The sequence below is a fragment of the Microcaecilia unicolor genome, chromosome 6, assembly GCF_901765095.1.
Source record: "Microcaecilia unicolor chromosome 6, aMicUni1.1, whole genome shotgun sequence".
Taxonomy (NCBI): domain Eukaryota; kingdom Metazoa; phylum Chordata; class Amphibia; order Gymnophiona; family Siphonopidae; genus Microcaecilia; species Microcaecilia unicolor.
The window spans coordinates 242540625-242565349 of record NC_044036.1 but is presented as its reverse complement, the minus strand read 5'-3'; the positions used below and the strand labels follow the sequence as shown (position 1 = coordinate 242565349).

General features: G+C 44.4%; 1 protein-coding gene across 1 annotated transcript in view; it reads right to left on the bottom strand.

Moving 5' to 3' along the window:
- MAMDC4 (MAM domain containing 4) overlaps positions 1-24725 on the bottom strand; it is a 510080-nt gene that overhangs the window by 264472 nt on the left and 220883 nt on the right. The window contains exons 13-14 of the mRNA XM_030206971.1: positions 9490-9615; positions 7858-7989 (exon numbers count right to left, since the gene is read on the bottom strand). Coding sequence (XP_030062831.1) covers positions 7858-7989; positions 9490-9615 — 258 coding nt within the window. The remainder of the gene's footprint in view (positions 1-7857; positions 7990-9489; positions 9616-24725) is intronic.

Below are 24725 nucleotides of genomic sequence, written 5' to 3'. Positions count from 1 at the left end.
TTAATAGACAGTGTAGGGTATAAGCAAAGATGGAACATATAGATAGATAAGAGAGTAAGAGGAGTTAGAAAATAAGATGACTAATATAAAGAAAGTTGCACATGAGGTCAGAGAGATAATTAAATGTTATCTCAGCTAGGGTAGGAGTGGATAAACATGGCCTGCTGCAGTATGTGCAGCCTGTGTCACTCCTTGTGTGTGTGTGTGTGAGACTAAGAAGTTAGTTACTTCTTCCCTTAAAGGCCTGGTTGAAAAGTCAAGCTTTTACCTACTTTCTGAAGTAGAGATAGTCTTGTGTTAAGCGGAGCCTTTCAGGCAGTGTATTCCAGATTGTGGGGGCTACTCCGGAGAAGGCTCGCTTGCAGGTATCACATCGTGTAATGTCTTTTGGAGAGGTTATGGTTATGGATAGTCCTAAGAAGGACCTTAGTGTCCTTGGAGGTGTGTAGAGGGTCATCCTGTTCTTCAAGTATTTGGGACCGTTTCCTTTAAGAGCCTTGAAGATCATATATAGAGTTTTAAATTTAGCCCTGTATTGTACTAGTAGCAAATAAAGTTTTTGCAAAAATGGTGTGGTGTGGTCACGTCACTTGTAACCTTCTACGACTGTTGCTGCAGCATTCTGAATCAATTGGAGCTGGTGCAGACCCTTTGTAAGCTTAAAATCTTTTGGTGCCCCCCCCCCCCCCCCCCCCCCCAGAGCTTTCTCATGTCCACTTTGCAGCCTTTTACATGGAAAAGGTTGGAAACCAATGACTTAGTGGTCACAGACTCCCAAGAACCAAGAGCAGGGGTGGCTAATCTCGGTCCTCAAGAGCCGCAACCCAGTCGAGTTTTCAGGAAGATCTATTTGCATGCATTGTTTTCAATGTATGCAAATAGGTCTCATGTCTATTCATTAGGAAAATCCTGAAAACTTGATTCGGTTATGGCCCTCGAGGACCAAGGTTGCCCACTCCTGACCTAGAGGGTTGCAGAGTATGTCACATGACCTCACATAGGTCCCCTTTAAAGGTTAAGTACATAAGTATTGACATACTGGGAAAGACCAAAGGTCCATCAAGCCCAGCATCCTGTTTCCAACAGTGGCCAATCCAGGTCACAGATACCTGACAAGATCCCAAAAAAGTACAAAACATTTTATACTGCTTATCCGAGAAATAGTGGATTTTCCCCAAGTCCATTTAATAAATGTCTATGGAATTTTCCTTTTTAAACCTTTTTAAAACTCCACTAAGCTAACCGCCTTTACCACATTCTCTGGCAATGAATTCCAGAGTTTAATTACACGTTGAGTGAAGAAACATTTTCTCCGATTCGTTTTAAATTTACTACATTGTAGCTTCATCGCATGCTCCCTAGTCCTAGTATTTTTGGAAAGTGTAAACAGATGCTTCACATCTACCCGTTCCACTCCACTCATTATTTTATAGACCTCTATCATATCTCCCCTCAGCCGCCTTTTCTCCAAGCTGAAGAACCCTAGCCGCTTTAGCCTTTCCTCATAGGGTAATCGTCCCATCCCCTTTATCATTTTTGTCACCCTTCTCTGCACCTTTTCTAATTCCGCTGTATCTTTTTTGAGATGCGGCGACCAGAATTGAGCACAATATTCAAGGTGCGGTCGCACCATGGAGCGATACAAAGGCATTATAACATCCTCATTTTTGTTTTCCATTCCTTTCCTAATAATACCCAACATTCTATTTGCTTTCTTAGCTGCAGCAGCAAACTGAGCAGAAAGTTTCAACGTATCATCAACGACGACACCTAGATCCCTTTCTTAGTCCATGACTCCTAACGTGGAACCTTGCATGACGTAGCTATAATTCGGGTTCCTCTTTCCCACATGCATCACTTTGCACTTGCTCACATTAAAAGTCATCTGCCATTTAGACGTCCAGTCTCGTAAGGTCCTCTTGTAATTTTTTACAATCCTCCCGCGATTTAACGACTTTGAATAACTTTGTGTCATCAGCAAATGTAATTACCTCACTAGTTACTCCCATCTCTAGGTCATTTATAAATATGTTAAAAAGCAGCGGTCCCAGCACAGACCCCTGGGGAACCCTACTAACTACCCTTCTCCATTGAGAATACTGACCATTTAACCCTACTCTCTGTTTTCTATTTTTTAACCAATAAATAAATAACCAATAAATAAATAAATAAATAAACCAGTTTTTAATCCACAGTAGAACACTACCTCCTATCCCATGGCTCTCCAATTTCCTCTGGAGTCTTTCATGAGGTACTTTGTCAAACGCCTTCTGAAAATCCAGATTCACAATGTCAACCGGCTCACCTTTATCCACATGTTTGGTCACCAAAGAAATGTAGTAGATTGGTGAGACAAGATTTCCCTTCATTAAATCCATGTTGACTTTGTCTCATTAATCCATGCTTTTGAATATGCTCTGTAATTTTGTTCTTAATAATAGTCTCTACCATTTTGCCCGGCACCGACGTCAGACTCACCGGTCTATAATTTCCCGGATCTACTCTGGAACCTTTTTTAAAAATCGGCATTACAGGGGAGAGAAGATGGCGTCCTGAAGGGAACATTGTAAGGCAGCTCTTCACCCGATTCCTCCATAATTGATACCCTTTACCTGATTTCATGCTGAAACGGAGGGGCAAGCAACGTGTGAGCCCCGCTACACCTGTGAGATCGACGGGACCGATGGACCGCTTTGCTTTGCCAGGAAGAAGTCTGGGGCTAGGTACCTCGCTGCTGGAGGGAGTGGTGGGAGGTGTCCCGCTCCCCCAGCATGAGGCAGAGATCATGTTCAGCCCTGACGAACGGAGGCCTCTGACAATGCCAGTGCTGGAACTGCAGCAGGGGCAGGAAACCCCTAGAGTAATCGACCAGGAAGTGTTTCCTGTGGTGGGGTCAACTGGAAGCCTGGACGTGCTGGAAATCAATGCCGGAGACAAGAAAATGGAGAGAGCCAGCGTTCTGGCAGACTCCAATGCAACAGGAGGAGTACTACCGTTCGGGGAAATTCTTGCTGAATTAACAACACCTAGTAAGTCTGTTTTGCCTGTAAGACCTGCAGTTATAACCTTAGACTCAATATGGGAGGCCTTTATGGGGTTAGAAAACTCTTTTTCACAGAAACTGTTACTGGTGACCCAAGCTTCAAAGATACCATTGGAAAAGATTGTAAACTTGGAAACAAGAATAAGTAATATTGAGAAAACAACACAGTTGAATACTGAGACAATAAAATCCTGTCAGCAAACACAGATTAACTTGATTAAAGAAAATGCATTACTATATGTTAAGACTGAAAATTTGGAAAATCAACTAAGAGCTAAAACTCTTAGGTTGATTAATTTTTCTAAAATATCATCATTGGCTCCTTTGATAACGTTTAAAAAATATCTGTCAGAAATTTTGAAGATTCCTGAACAGGCATTTCCGCCTGTTTCAAAGATTTACTATTTACCACCATTCAAAACAGAAAAACAAAAAGACAATATTCAGACTGAACAAGGAGTGGAGATCTCATTTGATACACTGAATTGAACACAAATAATTTAAGAAGATGAAACGGGGACACCAGCAACTTTGATTGTGACTTTTGTTCTGGAACCTGATCGGGATTGGATCCTGAAACAATTTTTCCATCATAGAGATGAACTCTTTATGAATAACAAAATTAGTATATTTCCTGGTATTGCCAGAACAACACAAAAGAGGTATCAATTATTTCTAAAGCTTTGCCCCAGATGGGCGGCTTATTTTCGCTAAATTTCCCGTGTAAATGTGTGTTGAAAATTAATTCATTTAAATATATTTTTTATGAGCCAATTCATTTGAACTCTTTTCTAGACTTGAAGGTGATTGTTACTCCCAATCAACAACTAGCAGCATTATCTACATCTACTCTGAGGGAAAAGTCCATTGAACATTATTAATTTTTTTTGTGGGGGGTTGCCGGGTTCTTGAAGCCTGGATTGGCCGCTGTCAGAGACAGGATACTGGGCTTGATGGACCCTTGGTCTTTTCCCAGTATGGCGGTACTTATGTACTTATGTACTCTGTAATTATAGTTCATATGGCATATAATGTATCTCTTTAATTTTCCAAACTTACATTAGTGGAACAAATATTTCATGGAATTATACCTTGTCTTCCCCAATAGTTTGGACTTGAAATAGATGAGTGGGGGAATATGTGGCTAACTGATTTTTTTTTCTTGAGAAATGTATTGCTTATCTCCTATTTTTGCATGTCAAGAGTCTCTTGAAAAATTGTTAATACTTATAAAAATAAAATAAAAAAATCGGCGTTACATTGGCCACCCTCCAATCTTCCGGTACCACACTTGATTTTAAGGATAAATTACATATTACTAACAATAGCTCCGCAAGCTCATTTTTCAGTTCTATCAGTACTCTGGGATGAATACCATCCAGTCCAGGAGATTTGCTACTCTTTAGTTTGTAGAACTGCACCATTACATCCTCCAGATTTACAGAGAATTCATTGAGTTTCTCTGATTCGTCAGCTTCGAATACCATTTCTGGCACCGGTATCCCACCCAAATCTTCCTCGGTGAAGACCGAAGCAAAGAATTCATTTAATCTCTCCGCTACGGCTTTGTCTTCCCTGATCGCCCCTTTACCCCTCGGTCATCTAGCGGTCCAACTGATTCTTTTGCCGGCTTCCTGCTTTGAATATACCAAAAAAATGTGTTTTTGCCTCCAACGCAATCTTTTTTTCGAAGTCCCTCTTAGCCTTCCTTATCAGCGCTTTGCATTTGACTTGACATTCCTTATGCTGTTTCTTATTATTTTCAGTCGGTTCCTTCTTCCATTTTCTGAAGGATTTTCTTTTAGCTCTAATATCTTCCTTCACCTCACTTTTTAACCACACCGGCTGTCATTTGGTCTTCTGTCCTCCTTGGGCTTCCAGGATGGTGTTTTTGAACAGCATCCATGCCTGATGTAAATTTTTGACCCTTGCAGCCACTCCTCTAAATTTATTTTCACCATTCTTCTCATTTTATCATATTCTCCTTTTTTAAAGTTAAAAGCTAACGTATTTGATTTCCTATGTATACTTACTTCAAAACTAATATCAAATCCGATCATATTATGATCACTGTTATCAAGCAGCCCCAGCACCATTACCTCCCGCACCAGATCATGCACTCCACTAAGGACAAGGTCTAGAATTTTTCCTTCTCTTGTCGGCTCCTGTACCAGCTGCTCCATAAAGCTGTCCTTGATTTCATCAAGGAATTTTACCTCCCTAGCATGCCCCGATGTTACATTTACCCAGTCAATATCGGGGTAATTGAAATCACCCATTATTATTGTGTTGCCCAGTTTGTTTGCGTCCCTAATTTCCTTTAACATTTCTGCATCTGTCTGTTCATCCTGGCCAGGCGGACGGTAGTACACGTCTATCACTATCCTTTTCCCCTTTACACATGGAATTCCAATCCACAGTGATTCCAAGAAGTGTTTTGCTTCCTGCAGAATTTTCAATCTATTTGATTCAAGGCTCTCGTTAATTTACAATGCTACCCCTCCACCAATTCAATCCACCCTATCACTATGATATAATTTGTACCCCGGTATCTCACTGGTTATCCTCCTTCCACCAGGTCTCAGAGATGCCTATTATATCTAAATTTTCATTTAGTGCAAAATATTCTAACTCTCTGTCACGTTTGTGACTGTTTCCTTGTCTGTGCTCACCTTGCCCTCTGGTGGCCAGAACTGGTTGCTGCTATGAATTGTCACACGTTCCAGACTTCAGCCCAGTCCGGTCCGGATCTTTCAGGCTGCCAGACTTGCTTCTCTTGTTTGTGCCTGAACAGCACCTGTAGCTGCCTTGTGATTCCTGCAGCTGAACTTCAGCAGCTGATGGGCTTTATTAATCACCTGGAAACTTCTGTGTTTGCCTTTGTATCATCTAAGGACCCTGGTTTGTTGGTGCTTTGTTGCACTTCTGCCTAGTCTGGTTTCTTGTTTGAGTTCCGTGTCTGATTCTAGTTAGTCTGTGTGTAGTTTAGCTTAGGTTTATTGCTTATTTCTTAGTCTTGTTTCTGGTTTGTATTCTTGGTCTAGTTTCTGTTTGTCTGTGTCTCTTGCTTAGTGGCTGCTCTGCAACATTCAGTCCCAACTCTTTTCTGTCTTTGTTCTGGCTTAGTGGCTGCTCTGCAGCTTTCAGTCCTGTCTCTTGTCTGTCAGTATTTGTACCCTGTTTCAGTGGCTGCCTGTCAGCTTTCAGTTCCTGTCCTTTAGCTTGTCCATTTCCTGCTTTGTGTAGTATTGTCTGTCTGTGAGTCCTAGCCCAGTTTCTTGCCTTGCTGCCCATGTATATTCCTTTCCCCTATGACCCTCATGCTCTGTTCAGCCTAGTTGGTATTCAGTTCCTGCCCTGTCCGGTAAGTCCTGCCGGCCGCCTGCACCCAGGGGCTCAACTCCTGAGGAACGGCGGTCAAGTGCAGGTGAAGTCTAGCTGTTCCTGTCAGAGTTCTGCCTTGTCTCTGGTGTGGGGTGGTTTTGCCTGCCACTGCTGCTCCATGGCAGTGGCCCAAGGGCTCACAAACCTAGTTTCTGCCTTGAAAGCCGGACACTCTCCCATCTTATTTCTTAGGTTCCTGGCATTCGCATATAGACATTTCAAACTATGTTTGTTGTTCCTATTTGCATCATGCTTAGTACTTGACAACTCTTCATTTATGGTCAGTTATTGTAATTAGGGTAACAAGCAAGGAGTGCTCTTACAGAATTTTAAATACATTTCATTACCATCTAAGAAGGAAACACTAAATAAATCATACAATATACTATATAAACTAAAAGACAGTTTTATATTAGGCTAATATCCTTAAGCAAGTTTTAAATTATTGAAAAACTCAAAAACACTAAGATGGAGTCAGCAGTCCAGCAGCGAGAGGGGTGCTATCCAGTCTTTTGCATTGAGTGTCACATGTATGATTATCTCCCAGTTGGTGAGATGTCATATGTGTGTGCCTGATGCAAAGAGCTCCTAGCTCTCAGAGAACGTGTCCGTTCTTTTGAGGCTAGAGTAGCAGACTTGGTGGAGCTGAGGGAGACAGATAGGTACATAGAGGAGACCTACAGGGATGTTGTAGAGAAGTCCCACCTCAAGTCTGGTAGCCCCTGTGCTACCTTGGAGGAGGGAGGTCTCCTAGAAGGAGAGCATCACCCTGTTGAAGTAGGAAGTACTCCTGTAGCCAGGACCTGCCCACCAGGGGATGTACTATCCTCTCTCACCAAGGATATGTCTCCAAGTGCTGCCCGGGAGGGAAAGGTTAGGACAGCTGTTATAGTTGGTGATTCAATCATTAGGCATATAGATAGCTGGGTGGCTGGTGGACGTGAGGATCGCCTGGTGACTTGCCTGCCTGGTGCGAAGGTGGTGGACCTCACACGTCACCTAGATAGGATTTTAGATAGTGCTGGGGAGGAGCCGGCTGTCTTGGTTTTCTGCCATTTAGTCTGTATGAGAAAAATCTTTCTGTACCAAGCATATAAGTGTGGGTAATCACTGAGCAGTCCTGAGCAGGTAATGGTTCAGTCCAGTATTGCAACCCCAAGCAAGAAGATGCAGAGTCAATGCAGCAATAGGGAGAGGGATGCAAAACCTCTAAGACACTGAGCAGCATCCAATATACAATCCTCACTTTATCTGCTCTATACTCTCAGCATCTCATGATGTTAACCATCATCACCCTAACAATCAAGAGACCAATGGTCATTCCTTTCCTGCAATGCCAAGGCACAGAGTGGAATAAAACACTGAAATCATGGGTGCCCAAGAAAACCGAGAGAATGAAGTTAACATGGCTGGTGAATTAGTGATGGTACCTGCATGTTCACTGCGAAGGTAATAGTACATCTCCATTGTACAGGCCAGGCCAGAGGGGCCCAGAAGAGGACTTCGAACTTTAGCTGCAGTAAGATGCTGTCCCCCAGCTCTTTGCAAGCTCAGGAAATGACCTGGGGAAGTAAAACAAAAGCAATAATATGCTGTGTCAAGAATACAGGTGCCCTAGGTACCCCCTTGCTGAGTGTGTATAGCACAGTTTGCCACTGGCACCCCCTTTCTGAATGTGCACATCTTAGTCTGGCACTGACACCCCCTTGTTGAGTGTGCACAGCTTGGTCTGACACTGGCAACCTGCCACTGAATGTGTACAGCTCAGTCTGGCACTGGTACCCTCTCGCTGAGTGTGCACAGCTCAATTTGGCACTGGCAACCCTATGCTGATATGCATAGCTTGATTTGGCACTGCCAATGCCTCTGTTGGGTCATTCTCCTCCTGGGTAAGGAACCTTTCACTGGTAATTCCACATCTCCTGGGGAGAGCTTCCAAGTCTGACAACCTACCTGAACTCCTTGAAAATTGCCAAAGAAGCAGTTTAGGGAACAAAAAATGACACTCTCTCTCCTAAAGCAGCAGATGTATCTGTGAGACAATGGGATAAATTCCAGGGATCTTGGATGACTCTGATTTGCCTCACATTATGTGTTGCTTAATTTAACATTAGTCAATAACATATAGGGAAGAGCCAAAGTGCTGCTGCTCTGTACCAGGCCTGACATTAGACACATGCTCCTGAGGTGAAAGTACAGTATTTTTGGTCAGAGCACAGCAATAATCAGAAGAGACACTATTTATGAAGTCTCTTTCACTGCATTGAGGCCAATAACACAGATTTGAACATAAGATCTGTAATGCAATGATCATTCCAATAATCAGGCCATTTTGGGGGTAATTCTATAACTGGGTGTCTATATATGGGTGCCCTGAGGGCACCTGGTAGGAGCCTATTCTATAAAGAAACATAGGTACCCACTTTCCAGTATAGAATATTAACATACCAGGTCAGATACATGCATATAGCTTAGGCATGAAAACTTTCACCAGCCACAGGCCTGATTAAGTATGTACACCTAAGTTCTAGTGATACACATGTAACTTACAGTATTCTATAAGTTACACATGCAACTTTGAGTCCCTTGCCCACACTCCACCTATGTGTATGCCCATCCTCAAACTACATGCTATGTAAAATACAAGTGTATTTACAGAATAGCATTTAGGCAGAAACTCAGCTTATACATGCATATATGCAGACATGGGCATGTATATGCCAGTATGCTATTGTATTGTATATGTATTTGGTGCCTAAATTTATGCATCTTCTTTATAGAATTACCCTGCTAATATTTTCCTGTTAAGATGATCTGGACGAAATGAAGGATGCTCTTGCTTGCTTGCTTTAAAATTTCTTTAAAAATGTTTTTATTGACATGTTTTTATTTAAGAAAGTGAACATCATGAACTATAAAACCATATAGCAACAATTGTTAGTACAACCAAATACTTCGCATAATAATTAGCCAAAAAAGTTACCAGCAAAACTAGAAAACAAACAATACGCTCTTGCTTCCAGGGAGTCAGTGCTGAGGTGGAAGTGTGGGGTGCAGTTTACCTGCAGAAGAGTTAGTGGTGTGATCTTTGTCAGGTAGTGTCCCACTTGCATTTACTGGTGTCCATTTCAGCCTCCCGACGCTCCAGTCCATCCAGCCACCATCACCGCTTTCAAAGTCCGTGACTCCTGTGAAAACAGAAGTCTGTAAATGTGTTGGGAAAATTTTGAGCCTTAGCTCAGTCTGAAATGCCAAGGCTCCATATCTCTACTATGTGGCACCTGAGAAGGATCTGATAATGAGCAAAGAATTAGGCAAAGATAAGACTGGAAAGGAATGAGATGTCCATTTCCAGCACCTGGCTCATTGTACAGAGAGCAATCACAGGCTCAGAGCTGCCAAGAGCCCCAATTTCTTGAAAGGGACGTATTGTTTTATTTTTAAAATGTATAGCCCACTATTTCCCAATGATCAATGTGTCTTAATTATATAATTATAACTCCTCAAATTATCCGTTCAATGTTGAGTTCTTCAAGACCACCAAGGTCAAACGAAGGGCTTCCTTAGGTAGTAACCCAATTGAGCCAGCCGATATTTGCAGGCCCCACCTTTAGCACAAAACCCTGAATGGTGGTGCTGTGAGCATGTGCTTAGGAGCGGCCCATGGGGAATAAGGAGAGATATAGAGCCATGTGCAAAGAACAAAACAGTGAGGTGGATGCGAGGAGGATATGAAGTTGTCTTCATTGGAAAACAGCTGAAAAACGACCCGACTCTGACTCTTGCCATCTGAGCGGCCATTGCTTCTTAGCACTACTGTCCAATTGAGGATATTACATAGATCTCACAACCAGAATTTTACAGCCAGGACTTTGACAACCATCTCGTTGTTTAGCATCTTTGCCATAACATCAGAGATTCACCAGACCCCTGAGGCAGGCCTTTTGTGTCGAAACACGGCCGTGTCGGGTCATTTTTCAACTGTTTTCTAATAAAGACTACTTGATAACATCCTTGCATCCACCTCCTCCTTTTCACTTGCCATGTGAAGAGACTCATTGCAGGGCCTCATTTGCATATCAATAGGGGCTAAAAAGCAGGGCAGAAATGTGCAGCAATGTCTGAAAAGTAGTCACTTAATGGGAGGATTCCTTCCCTCTGCAGCAGCTAGCCTGGCATAAATGGGAAATTATATCAGAGGAGGTGGGCCACAGCAGAGGGAAGGAGGCCTGCACTAACTGGAAGGAACATCTTCAACACTGCTGGCCGCATAAGCAAGGGTTGGAGAGTGAAAGGTGCCGGAGCCATGATGGGTGGAGGGGAAGAAGAGATATCCAGACTTGACAGGGTAGGAGGAAGAGCAATACTGGACCCGCTTGGGAGGGAGCAGGAGGGGAAGGGAAGAAGAAGAAGAGATGCTAGGACTATGGGAAAGGAGGAACAGGGAAAGATGATGGACTCATGTGGGGGGGGGGGCACATGACAGGGAGATGAGAAAGGGACACTTTTTTGGGAGGTAGCATGACAGCAGGAGGAAGGGAAGAGAGAGGGAGGGATGCTGGCTACTGAGGTGAGGGGGGAGCAGGATGGAAAGAAAAAAGATGGTGGTCCTTAGGGGTGGAGAACAGGAGGGCAGGAAGAGAAATACTGGCTCCCAGGGGTCGGAGACAGGAGGGAAAAGAGATGGAGAGATGCTGACCCCAGAGGTGGGGATGGGTTGTGTGGGGGAAGGGAAGGATGAGGGGAGAAACTGGATATAGGGAGGGATAGGGACACAGAATGTAATACCTTATATGGGGATGGAGGAGAGGGATATGTACACAGAGAGAAGATGAACAGGGTAAGAATAAGGACACACAGAAGGGAGATGCATAACACAGCAGGAGGATAGGGGCAGGGACACAAAGGAGATACTGGACAGGACAGACAGGGATGCAGAGGGAAGATGAATGATGAACATAGTTAGAGAATAAATGCCAAATGAACAAGCAGACTGACAGGAGAGTTGAGAAGACAGAAGAAAGCAGAAACCAGACAACAAAGATAGAAAATTGTTACTATTTATTGATAAGAATATGTTAATTTTTGAAATGCATATATGCTAAAACTGGTTTAAGACATGGCTGGGGCCCATGAGAAAAACCTCACTCATTGGCCTTAAATCTCCAACTTAGTGGTGGTAAGTCTCCAGCTTTGGAATGGCATCTCTAGTAAGTAAAGACGATGAGTCAGCACAGGTGCACAGTACCAGTGACTCCAAACACTTGGGTTTCAAGCTAAAGGTGGGGCCTGCATTCATCAGCTGGCTCAAGTCACTACCAAAGGGGCTCCTTCATTTGACTCTGGACCTCTTGAAGAATTCAAGTGGAGGAGTAGCCTAGTAGTTTGAGCACCAGGCTTGATATACAGGGGTGCCTGGTTCAAATCCTACTGCTGTTGCTTGTGATCTTGGGCAAGTCACTTAACCCTCTATTATCTCAGGTACAAAATTATGAGCCCAACAGGGAAAATACCTAATGTACCTAAATATAATTCACCTTGAGCTACTGTTGAAGAAGGTGTGAGTCAAATCTAAATACATATTGATCAGATAGTTTTGAGGGTTAAAATTATATTGTTGAAGAAACTTTAGTAAATATCTTTATTGAGGGAAAGGAGACAGGCATACACGGAGGGGCATAATCGAAAGGGATGCCCAAGTTTTCCTGGGGACGTCCTCGCAGGACAGCTCCAGCAAGGTGCGGGGAAACCAGTATTATCAAAACAAGATGGGCGTCCATCTTTTATTTCGATAATACAGTCGGGGATGCCCAAATCAGCAAATTTAGGTCAACCTTAGAGATGGTCATCCCTAGGATTTGGTCATTTCTGATTTTTGGCGATAATGGAAAGCGAGGATGCCCATCTCAGAAACGACCAGATGCACTAACTGAATGGAAAAAGCCCTTCCCTTATCGATCCCTTAGCGATTCGGAAAGGAACGGGCATGCATGAAGGAAATCACATACAAATGAGCTGCTCGCTGTTAGCTCATTTGCATATGATTTCCTTGCCAAAGACGGCTTCATACATGCAGACAAGCCATGTGTATAATAGCCGTCTACAACCTTAGAAAAACAGGTCCAGATGAAAGCGTCCAAGTGCTCGTCAGGGACGTCTTTTTTTTTTAGAGTATGGGTGAAGGACGTCCTTTGCTATGCCTCCGTTCCTGCGACAGGCAGTTGAGGACATCCAAAATGTGGATTTCTGTGAGAAGGACATCCATGCCTTTGCTACACCTCTGACACCCCCTTTATTTATTTATTTGGATTTTAGATCACAAGTAGCAGTAGTGGGATTTGAACCAGCCACCTCTGGATTGCAAGACCAGTGCTCTAACCACTAGCCCACTCCTTGCCCTTAAAATTTGGCTTAGTCCCTGTGAGGGTGGGGCAGTTCAGGACGTCCAAATGTTTGAAAGAAGGACGTCCACGCCTTTGCTATGCCTCCGCTGACACACACACAGCATACTGCTGCGATGGACCTGAGTATGACATTTCAGGCTGGCAAAAAAAGTTTTTAAAGTTGTTTTTTTGAGGGTGGGAGGGGGTTAATGACCACTGGGGGAGTCATGGAAGGTCATTCCCGATTCCCTCCGGTAGTCATCTGGTCAGTTCAGGCACCTTTTTGAGGTTTGGTTGTAAGAAAAACACGACCAAGTAAAGTCGGCCAAGTGCTCATCAGGGACACCCTTCTTTTTTTCATTATCGGCCAAGGACGCCCATCTCTTAATCACGCCCCAGTACCACCCTCGCTATGCTGCCGACACGCCCTCAGGAACTTTGGTCGTCCCCGCAATGGATTGCAGTTAGGGACGGGCAAAATCGGCTTTCGATTATGCTGATTTGGCCGACCCTGAGAGAAGGACGCCCATCTCCCGATTTGTGTCGAAAGATGGGCGCCCTTCTCTTTCGAAAATAAGCCTGATTGTGTTCCAACCGTTATAACAAGCATAAGATTACATATGATAACACTAAGTACAAAAACCAAGGGAGTAGCATAATTATTCCAAAGTTGTCCTTCAACCTTCTGGAGTTTCTGCTCCCTCTACAGCTGCTGAAAGCACCGTGAAATGCTCGTCCCTCGTAACCATCTGAAGGTTTCTTATTTTGAATATAGTTGTACCCCCCACTCATACCTATTACATCCAACATCCTTCCACTCTCTCTCCTCATCACATTCATCTCCTTACATTCGCTCCCACGCACAGTATAAATTTCAAGCCAAACAGAGGGTTATATATTGAGGCTTCCCAAACATCCTAACGCCAATACCCTAGGACATCTCAGGTAGAGCCTGAAAAGAAAGCCCCAATATTTTATAATATTCCCATTCAGGGGTGTGTCTCAGAGAAGCATCCATCAGCTCACAATTGTCCAGCTCTATCATTCTGTGCTGCCACTCTGCATAGCGGGGAGGGTTAGCCTCCACCCAGTGACATAGAATAACATGAAATATCATTAAAGTGGCTAAGTGTAGGAATTTTATGCCCATGGGTTTTATCCCTTGCTCCCTTAGACTCAAATCCCATCCCAGCATGAGAAAGGTGTAATCCCAAGTAATAGGTTCCACAACAGTCTCCAAGGCATTCATAGCACCCCTCCAGATGGCAGCTAAAGTGGGACACTCTAAAAAGCTGTGGAGCCTTGTACCCACCCCCCTCCCACATTTCTCACAAGTGTCATCTTGCCACATCCCCAGCTTCTTTCCCCTTGCCTTAGTAATATATGACTTATGCAGTAGCTTAAATTGAGTTTCCTGGAGATCAGCCTGAGGGACCCCCGACCCTAGATTTGAGAAAAGAGTGCTAAGGGTGTCTGGAGAAACATTCTCTCCCAAGTCAATAGTCCAATCCGTCGCTAATTGGTCAAGATAGCCTAAAACTGCCTGGTCATAAAGCATTCTATACCAGTTAGACAGAGTATTATTGGCTTATAAGTGCATTCACTCTGCAGCTCCTCAGTACCTCTCCACTCTCATCTCTCCCTACACTCCTCCCCGGGAGCTCCATTCACTGGGTAAATCTCTGTTATCTGCACCCTTCTCCTCCACCACTAACTCCAGACTCCGTTCCTTTTATCTTGCTGCACCATATACCTGGAATAAACTTCCTGAGCCGGTCCGTCAAGACCCATCTCTGGCGGTCTTCAAATCTAGGCTAAAAGCCCACCTTTTTGATGCTGCTTTTAACTCCTAACCCTTACTCACTTGTTCAGTACCCTTATTTTATCATCCCCACCTTAGTAATTCCCTTATCTCTTATTTGTCCTGTTTGTCTGTGCTAATTAGATTGTAAGCTCTGTCGAGCAGGGACTGTCTCTTCATGTTCAAGTGTACAGCGCTGCGTACATCTAGTAGCGCTATAGAAATGATAAGTAGTAGTAGTAGTATGTGATTTCCTAAGTGCTCTATCTGAATTTGTCCATGATAAGGATGTGTGGTGTGATTGTAGGAGATGGCTACAATATTGCCTGGCCTGCATATATTGTAGAAAATGAGAGTTGGGCAGGACCCATCGAGACTTCACCTGATCAAAGGATGGTATTTGCTGTAAGAAGTCTCCCACTGCCGAACATCCCCTGGACTGCCACTCACGGAATCTTGCAGAGTCTATCCCTCGGAGAAATCCCTGGTTCCCCACAAATTGTAACAAAGGTGACACTGTTGCGCTCCTCCCTACCCTGATCCGCTACCATCTCCAGGCCCGATGCATTATGCGAAAGAAAGGTGGGAGTGATGGCACCTCCACCCCCAGGGTCCCGCCATGCATGATATTAATAAAGGTGAAAGGGTGGCACCACCCTTCCATAAAATCCAGTGGTGCAAATTTAGGTGTTAATCCCATTCCCTCTCGAACCCATCTCAGTGTAGCCACAGTATTGTACATACAGAGGTCTGGCAAACGCAGACCTCCCCCATCCCTGGGCAGAATTAATTTGGCATAACTAATGCGTGCTCCACGGGCTCGCCAGATAAACTGGCGGATATCACTTTTGTATTGGCGCTGTTCTAAGGGTTTGACCCAAACGGGTAGGGTTTGGAGTACATATAAGAGTTTTGAGAAGAGCACCATCTTCACAACTGCCACCCTCCCAAAAAGGGACAGTGGGAGGTCTTTCCATCGGTGACATAGATCCTTGATCAGTTCTACTTTCTGAGTAATGTTTTTCCGATACATCATCTGTGGATCAAGCCCTATATGTATTCCTAAATATTTAATTATATCACGATCCCAGCCCAGGGGAAATTCACCCCAATAATCCGGGGGATACGTGTTATTCATAGCTAAAGCCTCTGATTTTTCATAGTTAATTTTTAACCCAGAGAAATTACCAAAATGCTCAATAATTTCTATAATTTGGGGCATGTTTTGCTTGGCCTTGCTAACATAGAGAAGCATGTCATCTGCATACATGCTAATTCTGAGTTCTCTACCTCTAACTAACACTCCCTGAATCTCTTCGGGGGTTCTGAGCCATATTGTCAAAGGCTCCAAGGACAACAAGAAAAGCAGCGGTGACAAGGGGCAGCCCTGTCTAGCGCCCCTGTGCAAGTCAAAACACAGTGATCGCTGGCCATTTACCAAAATTTACGCTGTAGGGCAACTGTATATAAGGACCCAATTTACAAACGTACCCTGAATCCCGTATCGGGGTAGCACCCAAAATATGTAGTCCCATGTTATCTTGTCGAACGCTTTTTCTGCGTCAAGACTGGCCACTAGAACCTCCTCTGAAGCTAAATGTTACTTCTGTAAGGTGGCTAGTACTTTGAGTAAGTTAGTAGAGGAGTAGTGACCAGGCACAAAACCAACCCGATCCTTGTGGATAAGATCAGGTAAGATACGATTGAGTCTAGACGCCAACACAGTGGTGAGTAATTTTTGGTCTTGGTTTAATAGGGAGATGGGTCTGTAGGAGCCCAGCAACTCTCTGTCCCTCCCGGGCTTGAAAAGCATGACTACATATGCATGGTTTTGGTGTGATCCAAACTGCCCTTTTCGAACCGCCCCCATGCCCATGCGTGCCAGTGGGCCACATACCTTTGTCTGTACGATTTTATAATATTCTGCTCCTAGGCCATCCGGACCCGGTGCTTTAGCCAGTTTGAGATTCTTAATGGCCATTAATACCTCTGCTACTTCAATATATTTGTTAAAATAGTCTAACTGTTCCGGAGATATCTGAGGGAGGGGCAGAGAACGGAAGAAAGCATCTCTATTCTGTTCATCATGCGGGCCAGGGGCATATAGGTCCTTATAAAATTGTTGGAAGGCATTTAAAATATCTGTTACCTGAATGTGGGAACGGCCTCCTTGAGCCTTTATTTTTGCGACATAAGATTTTGAGTGTTTAGGTTTTAGCAAGTGGGCCAGTAATTTTCCGGTTTTGTTTCCCCATTTATGAAGCTGATATTTATAATTTGTGATATTGGCCTGGGCCCTCTGATGTAAGAGATCATTAAGGGATTTTTTAACCTCCAAAAGTTTAGTCTTGTTGGCTGCATTGGGCTGTTGAATATGTTGCTTTCTATATTTTTGCAGCTCTTTGTGCAACCTTAAAATTTCTGCATCACGCCTTTTCCGAGTAGAGACTGTGTAAGCAAGGATTTGGCTCCGAAGTACAGCCTTGCTAGCTTCCCAGAAAATGCCAGCCTTGACTTCTGCTGTGTTATTCTGGAGCTCATATTCATCCCATGCTTGTTGCACAAATGCACAAAAATCCTTATCACGATTCAGGGCTGGGTTCATCCGCCACCATTTATCGGATGTTGTGTCTCCCCAGTATAAGTGGAGCTCTACTGTAGAATGATCTGTGAAAGCTGGGGTGTTAATGTCTGCCTGTAAGAGGCGATGAGTGCTCGTGACTGGTAGTATATAGTCTATCCGAGAGTATGATCCGTGGGCTCCGGAGTAATAGGTGAAATCTGCCTCCAGTGGGTGCAATACTCTCCACGTGTCTATTAAATCTAGTTCTTTCAGGAGGGCGCTCAGGCCTCCATGACTGCGGCTCGATCACATGGATGCAGTTCGTGCTGGTTTGGCGTCCACCAAAGGGTCGATGATTTTAGATTATAAATTATTGTTTTTTTGTATTTTATACATAACCCCCTTCAGAGCTGCTTTAGTGGTGAAAAGCTTGCTGGTTTTTAAAAATGTCTTCAAATAACTTTGTAGCAGGCTTGTAACCCTTTGCACTGAAAGACCTAGGCAAAAATATAATATGCATGATAGACAGAGACAAACTGACTGATGGTAAAGTCATGGGTAATTAGCTCCAGTCACGGAGGGGAGCAGAGGGATGAGAAAGGGTTTTGGGGGATTATGTGCCAGGTACTGGTCAGATATAGAATGCAGGATGCTTCTAGCTGTGGCTTCAATTTAATTTAGTTTGAATACTAAAGATTTTGGTTTAGCTTAATACTGAGATGCCAAGGGTGTGAACCACACCAAAGAATGAGAATTTTCAGATAGTACATAAGGGTTTAAAAAAGGTTTGGACAAGTTCCTAAAAAAAGTCCATAAGCCATGATTATGATGGACTTGAGAAAATCCACTGCTTATTTCTAAAATAAGCAGCATAAAATATGTTTCACTCTTTTGGGATCTTGACAGGTACTTGTGACCTGGATTGGCCTCTGCTGGAAACAGGATACTGGGCTTGATGGACCTTCAGTCTGTCCCACTATGGCAATGCTTATGTGCTTATGTTCTTAAGTGTCATATTGCTTTGTAAATGAAAAAAAAAGCAGCATAAAATTGTATTTATTTTGAGCTTTTGAAGGGATAAAGACAGAGAGGAGACAATATGAGTAAATTCTGTAGGCTAAGAATTGCTCTTCATTCATTGGCTAGAAATATGCACGTAGATTTCAGAGCAGATGTACTTTAGGTGCAGGGATAAGAGATGAGACGGGGGAGGCAGCATGCAGCAAGATATACTCAGATTTCTTTCTATTGGTTTGGTCCCTTGGCTTTTCTTCACTTATGAAAACAATGTGCTGGTGCTGAGGCTCTAATGAGCTAAGGAAGGGCTCAGAGTGTGAGAATAAGTGAGTCTTGAAATGAGTGTGACAGATTCCTAATGAGTGAGAGAAGGATCTCAGAATTTGAGTGTGAGACAGACTTCAAATGAGTGAGACTTGGCATTTCTGTTAAAACATCAGTTGTAGCCTATCTCTGGAACCCTATTTGAGAGGGGGAAAGGGAAATGATATACTGCTTTTCTGAGGTTTTTGCAACTACATTCAAAGCAGTTTACATATATTCAGGTACTTATTTTGTACCAGGGGCAATGGAGGGTTAAGTGACTTGCCCAGAGTCACAAGGAGCTGCAGTAGGACTGCACTAACCACTAGGCTACTCCTCCACTCCAGCAAAGACAAAGCCTTAAGTAGTGCCCAGCCTATGGAATTTACCACAGACTTTCTATTTAAACTTAGCAAATGCTTTTATCTCAAGGCTCTGAGTGATTTGCATACAATATAAATAAAAATCCCTCATTTTACACCAGGCGAAAAAAAACAACAACCTTATCCTACATATAAAGCTATCACATATAAAGAGGGGCATTTTCGATATGACATTTAAATCTGACTTTGGATGTTTTGTTCAAAATTCTGTTTTGAAAAAGGACAGAGTACTGATAGAACTGAAAAATGCTTTCCAAAGTGCTCTGCTCAGACAAATGGTGACGGAACCCTCGAGGGAGGGAGCCACGTTGGATCTGGTGCTCACGAATGGGGATAGTGTGTCAAATGTCCGAGTGGCTGCACACCTGGGAAGCAGTGACCATCAAACGGTTTGTTTTGATATAACGGCTCATGTGGATGGCGGCCACTCTAAACTCAAAGTCCTGGATTTCAAGCGAGCTGACTTTAACAAAATGGGAGAATACCTGAGGAAGGAGCTGATGGGCTGGGAGGACATACGAGAAGTGGAAGGACAGTGGTCCAGGCTAAAAGAAGTAATAAACAGGGCCACAGACCTTTATGTAAGGAGAGTAAATAAAAGCAAGAGAAAAAGGAAACCGATATGGTTCTCAAAGAAAGTGGCTGAGAAAATAAAGGCTAAAGAGTTAGCGTTCCAGAAATATAGAAAATCTCAAAAGGAGGAACACGGGGAGGAATACCGGATGAAACTGAAAGAAGCCAAGAGAGAGGTACGTCTGGCGAAGGCGCAAGCGGAAGAACAAATGGCTAGAAATGTAAGGAGGGGAGACAAAAACTTCTTCAGGTACATTAGTGAAAGGAGAAAGACTATAAAGGGAATTGTGAGACTAAAAGATACAACGAAACGCTATGTAGAAAATGATGAAGAAAAAGCCAATTTGCTAAATAGATACTTTTGTTCTGTTTTCACTGAAGAAAATCCTGGGGATGGACCGAGAGGGACTGGCAAAAGTACACCTGAGAATGAGGTGGATAGAGCACCGTTCACAGAAGAGAGTGTGTATCAACAACTTGGAAAGCTAAAGGTGGACAAAGCCATGGGACTGGACGGGATCCACCCCAGAATACTGTGGGAGCTCAGAGAGGTTCTGGCGGGTCCTCTTAAAGACTTGTTTAATAAATCCTTGGAGACGGGAGAGATTCCGAGGGATTGGAGAACGGCGGAGGTGGTCCCTCTTCACAAAAGTGGTGATAGGGAAGAAGCTGGAAACTACAGGCCAGTAAGCCTCACTTCGGTTATTGGAAAAGTAATGGAAGCGATGCTGAAGGAAAGGATAGTGAATTTCCTGGAAGCCAATAAGTTGCAAGAACCGAAACAACATGGTTTCACCAAAGGGAAATCATGCCAAATGAATCTCATTGAATTCTTTGACTGGGTGACAGGAGAATTAAATCAAGGACGTGCTATGGACGTAATCTACTTAGATTTCAGCAAGGCTTTTGACACGGTTCCCCACAGGAGGCTCTTAAATAAACTAGACGGGCTGAAGATAGGACCCGAAGTGGTAAACTGGATTAGGAACTGGTTGACGGGCAGACGCCAGAGGGTGGTGGTGAATGGAGTTCGCTCGGAGGAGGGAAAGGTGAGTAGTGGAGTGCCTCAGGGATCGGTGCTAGGGCCGATTCTGTTCAATATATTTGTGAGTGACATTGCCGAAGAGTTACAAGGTAAAGTTTGCCTTTTTGCGGATGACACCAAGATTTCCAACAGAGTGGACACCCCGGAGGGAGTGGAAAACATGAAAAAAGATCTGAAGAAGCTAGAAGAATGGTCTAACGTATGGCAATTAAAATTCAATGCGAAGAAATGCAAAGTGATGCACTTAGGGAGTAGAAATCCAAGGGAGACGTATGTGTTAGGCGGGGAGAGTCTGATAGGCACGGACGGGGAGAGGGATCTTGGGGTGATAGTATCTGAGGACCTGAAGGCGACGAAACAGTGCGACAAGGCGGTGGCCTTAGCGAGAAGATTGCTAGGCTGTATAGAGAGAGGAGTGACCAGCAGAAGAAAGGAGGTTTTAATGCCCCTGTATAAGACGTTGGTGAGGCCCCACCTGGAGTATTGTGTTCAGTTTTGGAGGCCGTATCTTGCGAAGGATGTTAAAAAAATGGAAGCGGTGCAAAGAAAAGCTACGAGGATGGTATGGGATTTGCGTTCCAAGACGTATGAAGAGAGACTTGCTGACCTGAACATGTATACCCTGGAGGAAAGGAGGAACAGGGGTGATATGATACAGACATTCAAATATTTGAAAGGTATTAATCCGCAAACGAATCTTTTCCGGAGATGGGAAGGCGGTAGAACGAGAGGACATGAAATGAGATTGAAGGGGGGCAGACTCAGGAAAGATGTCAGGAAGTATTTTTTCACGGAGAGGGTGGTGGACGCTTGGAATGCCCTCCCGTGGGAGGTGGTGGAGATGAAAACGGTAACGGAGTTCAAACATGCGTGGGATATGCATAAAGGAATCCTGTGCATAAGGAATGGATCCTCAGAAGCTTAGCTGAAATTGGGTGGCGGAGCAGGTGGGGGGAAGAGGGGTTGGTGGTTGGGAGGCTAGGATAGGGGAGGGCAGACTTATACGGTCTGTACCAGAGCCGATGATGGGAGGCGGGACTGGTGGTTGGGAGGCGGGAAATACTGCTGGGCAGACTTATACAGTCTGTGCCCTGAAAAGGACAGGTACAAATTCAAGGTAAGGTATACACATATGAGTTTGTCTTGGGCAGACTGGATGGACCATGCAGGTCTTTTTCTGCCGTCATCTACTATGTTATTATGTTACTATCCTTAAAATCGAGCGTGGTACCGGAAGATTGGAGGGTGGCCAATGTAACGCCGATTTTTTAAAAAGGTTCCAGAGGAGATCTGGGAAATTATAGACTGGTGAGTCTGACGTCGGTGCCCGGCAAAATGGTAGAGACTATTATTAAGAACAAAATCTATTGCCCCATGTAAGCCGCATTGAGCCTGCCATGAGTGGGAAAGCGTAGGGTACAAATGTAACAAAAAAAATTACAGAGCATATTCAAAAGCATGGCTTAATGAGACAAAGTCAACATGGATTTAGTAAAGGGAAATCTTGCCTTACCAATCTACTACATTTCTTTGAAGGGGTGAACAAACATGTGGATAAAGGGGAGCTGGTTGACATTGTGTCAGTGGCGTACCTAGGGTAGTTGACACCCGGGGCCGGTCATTTTTTAACACCCCCCCCCCCAAATCCAGTACTAGGCATGCCGAGAATACAAAACACTCAGGACCTATAGAGCAATTCTACCATACCATAAGCAGTCATTTCTACGAGTCACACAAGGAAAATGAAAGCATCTTTAACACTACAGTGAGCACTAGAACATCAATTCACCTATTGTAAAACGAAACCAGACAGAATAGTACAGATCGTAGATCCTGCACAGTCAATGCCAACTGAAAGCCATGTCTTTTTCACAAACACAGATACACCCTAATCCACTATAGAATAAGTAATCATAAACTTTCTATTTAGACAAAAATTAAACTGAACCCCCAATGCCAGACTCTGCATACAATGCAACACCACAGAAACAGAAACTGTCCCCTAGTACTGTGCAAAATATAAAGACAGCAGATGTAAATTTGAAAAAAAAAACCTAACAAGTACCAATCACCACTTTACAAATTAACAAATAGAAATAAAACAAATATAGAAAGTAAAATAATACCATTTTATTGGACTAATACATTTAGCTTTCAGAGGCCAAAACCTCCGTCCTCGGGTCAGTACAGTATAGTGCTGTTACAGTATCCTATCCTGACCTGAGGAAGGGGGTTTTGTTCTCCGAAAGTTAGTCAAAATGTATTAAAATTAGTCCAATAAAAAGATTACCTTATTTACATGTTCTATTATAAACATTTAACACATCTACAATACTTTATCCTAAAGCAAAAAAAATAAAAACATATATTTTATTTACAGTTTGTTGTCTCTGGTTTCTGCTTTCCTCATCTTCTTTTCACCGTCTTCCGGCATATGTCTTCACTGTCTCTCTCTCTCTGCCATCCAGTGTCTGCCCTCTCTGCCGTCCCTTCCATCCACTGCCTGCCCTTTCTCTCTGCCCCTTCAATCCACCATTTGCCCTCCCTCTCCCATCCATCCAGGGTCTGCCCTCCCTCTCGCTCCCCCTTCCATCTAGGATCTGTCCCCTCTCTCTCTCTGCCCCTTTTTTCAGCCCCCAGTTCCAGCCCCCTTCTCCCCTCTGAACACCCCACCCCAGTTCCCTTCTCCTGTCTGATACCCCACCACAGTCCCCTTCTCCCCTCCCCTGTCTGAGACCCCCACCCCAGTCCCCTTCTCCCCTCCCCTTTTCCCCTCTGAACACCCCCACCCCAGTCCCCTTCTCCCCTCTGAGATCCCCACCACAGTCCCCTTCTCCCCTCCCCCTCCCCTGTCTGAGATCTCCACCCCAGTCCCCTTCTCCCCTCCCCTTCCCCGTCTGAGACCCCCACCCCCCTTCTCCCCACCCCAGTCTCCTTCTTCCCTCCCCCTCTCTGAGACCCCCACCACAGTCCCCTTCTCCCCTCCCCTGTGAGACCCCCACCCCAGTCCCCTTCTCTCCTCTGAACACCCCCATCCCAGTCCCCTTCTCCCCTCCCCTTCCCTTCTCCCCTCTGAGATCCCCACCCAAGTCCCCTTCTCCCCTCCCCCGTCTGAGATCCCCACCCCAGTCCCCTTCTCCCCTCCCCTTTTCCCCTGAGACCCCCACCCAGTCCCCTTCTCCCCTCTGAACACCCCCACCCAAGTCCCCTTCTCCCCTCTGAGATCTCCACCCCAGTCCCCTTCTCCCCTCCCCTGTCTGAGACCCCCACCCCAGTCCCCTTCTCCCCTCTGAACACCCCCACCTGAGTCCCTTTCGCCCCTCTCCTTCCCCACCTCAGTCCCGTTAAAATCGGCGAAGCAGTGTCGCAGGCAGCGCCTCGTGCCCTGCTTGTAAAAAAAAAAAATCAAATCTCCTTCCTTCTCCTCGTCTTGACGTCGACTCGGGCTTTCCAATCAAATTGATTGGAAGGCCCGAGTCGATGTCAAGACGTCAAGATGAGGAGGAGAAGGAGGTTTGATTTTTTTTTTTTTACAAGCAGGGCACGAGGCGCTGCCTGCGACGCTGCTTCGCCGGTTTTTTAAATGTGCGGCGCCGCGGGAACGGCCACGGGAGGCGGCGGGAGCGGAGCACCCCCCACCCACTGGCACCCGGGGTGGACCGCCCCCACTGCCCCCCCCTTGGTATGCCACTGCATTGTGTGTCTGGATTTTCAGACGGCGTTTGACAAAGTACCTCATGAAAGACTCCAGAGGAAATTGGAGAGTCATGGGATAGGAGGTAGTGTTCTATTGTGGATTAAAAACTGGTTAAAAGATAGAAAACAGAGAGTAGGGTTAAATGGTCAGTATTCTCAATGGAGAAGGGTAGTTGCTTTTTAACATATTTATAAATGACCTAGAGATGGGAGTAACTAGTGAGGTAATTAAATTTGCTGATGACACAAAGTTATTCAAAGTCGTTAAATCGTGGAAGGATTGTGAAAAATTACGAGACTGGGAGACTGGGTGTCTAAATGGCAGATGACGTTTAATGTGAGCAAGTGCAAAGTGATGCATGTGGGAAAGAGGAACCCGAATTATAGCTACGTCATGCAAGGTTCCACGTTAGGAGTCATGGACCAAAAAAGGGATCTAGGTGTCGTCATTGATGATACGTTGAAACCTTCTGCTCAGTGTGCTGCTGCGGCTAAGAAAGCAAATAGAATGTTAGGTATTATTAGGAAAGGAAT